Raw genomic sequence first — 1,563 nt, 5'->3', positions numbered from 1 at the left:
GCTTCTGGAAGAGGGAAGTCTGGGTCCCTGAGCCGCTGGAGCAGGTGAGGTGGCGACTCAGCGCGGGAGGGAGGATCGGGCAGCCGTCGGGCCCCGCCGCCCAAGGCTGATCCGCTGCCCTTCCTCCCGGGTCCACAGGGACCGCGATGGAGCCCGCAGCCCGGGGTCGCTCCCCACCCTGAGCGCCTCCACAGGCGGCCATGCTGCCCCGAGGGCGCCCCCGGGCGCTGGGGGCCGCAGCGCTGCTGCTCCTGCTGCTTCTGATCGGTTTTTTCCTGTTCGGCGGGGACCTGGAGTGTAAGCGCGGCGAGCGAGGAGGCGAGCGGAGGGGCCCGGGACCCCTACCCCTACCCTGCCCGCTGACGCCACGTGTCCCTCCAGACGAGCGGCCGCGGGGAGCTGCTGCTCTCGACGGAGACCTGCCTGCGGACCGCGGGGGCCACAACCACTCCGACTGCGTCCCGCCGCGGCCGCGGCCGCTGCCGCCCAAGTGCGAGGTAGGTGCGCGCGGCCCCTGGCGGCGGGAATCTCCGCGGCGTCGCCCCGGCCCGGCCACCCGGGCACCTGTGGGAATCACGACACCTGGCGTGGGCCGGGACACTGACCACCCAGCCGGGGACGACGCGGCCCCGGGCTCCCGCCTCGGTTTCTCCATTTGTGAAACAGAAGTGAACTCCTGCTCCGCATCCTCCCACCCCATTCGTCCTTAACTCTTATTGCCGGGTGGGGGCTACACCACCCCAGGCAGACCGGCCCCGTCGTGGGTGCCCACCTCCGCGTCTTCTCCGCAGCTCTTGCATGTGGCCATCGTGTGTGCGGGACATAACTCCAGCCGAGACCTCAACACCCTGGTGAAATCTGTGCTCTTCTACAGGTATAGCCAAGTGCAGGGTGGGGGTGGGGAGGCAGGCTTTGGGAAGAGAACAAAGTCTTGGGCAGGGTCTCAGAGCTCCAGTCCCCCCCCCCCCATCTGCACCACAAGGACAGTGTCCCTTCCTCCCCTGAAAGTAGTTCTAAGACTGTCCTATGCTGGGTGTGGAAAAGCTCTTTGCGGAAGGTGGGGCTGCCCCTCTGAGCCCCTCCAGCGGGTCCTATTCCATGTTCTTCCTTCTCGGACCTGTCAGCTTTCCTCACCTGTCCTTCCCCAAGGAAAAACCCACTGCATTTCCATCTGGTGACTGATGCTGTGGCCAGGAACATTCTGGAGATGCTCTTCCACACGTGGATGGTGCCTGCTGTTGGGGTCAGCTTCTATGACTTGGAGGAGCTCAAGGCAGGAGCCCTGGCCCTTCTGCACTTTCCGGCTGTGTGCAGCCCTGTCCTCCCTCCCAGGGCATTGGGGTGGGGGCATGGGGGAGAGGTTAGAGCTGCCTGGGACCCCTCCCCTCCCCAGTCCCATCACACCTACAGGAGCTCAAATCCCTCACCCCTCCTGGAGCCTACGCCTTCTTTCCCCTGTGTTACTGAGTGCCCACGTAGGCCCTTCTCTGCCAGGTTCATGCCCTGTCCTTCCCCCCCCCCCCCCCCCCCCCCCCCCCCCCCCCCCCCCCCCCCCCCCCCCCC

At 67.1% G+C, this 1,563-nt stretch overlaps 1 protein-coding gene across 1 annotated transcript in view; it reads left to right on the top strand.

The window, feature by feature from the left end:
- Window positions 1-1,563, top strand: part of LARGE2 (LARGE xylosyl- and glucuronyltransferase 2) — a 5,427-nt gene continuing 3,864 nt past the window's right edge. Inside the window, exons 1-4 of the mRNA XM_029915537.1 lie at window positions 1-44; window positions 139-497; window positions 792-874; window positions 1,150-1,475. Coding sequence (XP_029771397.1) covers window positions 201-497; window positions 792-874; window positions 1,150-1,475 — 706 coding nt within the window. The 5' untranslated portion in view covers window positions 1-44; window positions 139-200. The remainder of the gene's footprint in view (window positions 45-138; window positions 498-791; window positions 875-1,149; window positions 1,476-1,563) is intronic.

The sequence above is a fragment of the Suricata suricatta genome, chromosome 11 (assembly GCF_006229205.1).
Source record: "Suricata suricatta isolate VVHF042 chromosome 11, meerkat_22Aug2017_6uvM2_HiC, whole genome shotgun sequence".
Taxonomy (NCBI): Eukaryota; Metazoa; Chordata; class Mammalia; order Carnivora; family Herpestidae; genus Suricata; species Suricata suricatta.
This window is presented reverse-complemented; position numbering and strand designations above follow the sequence as displayed.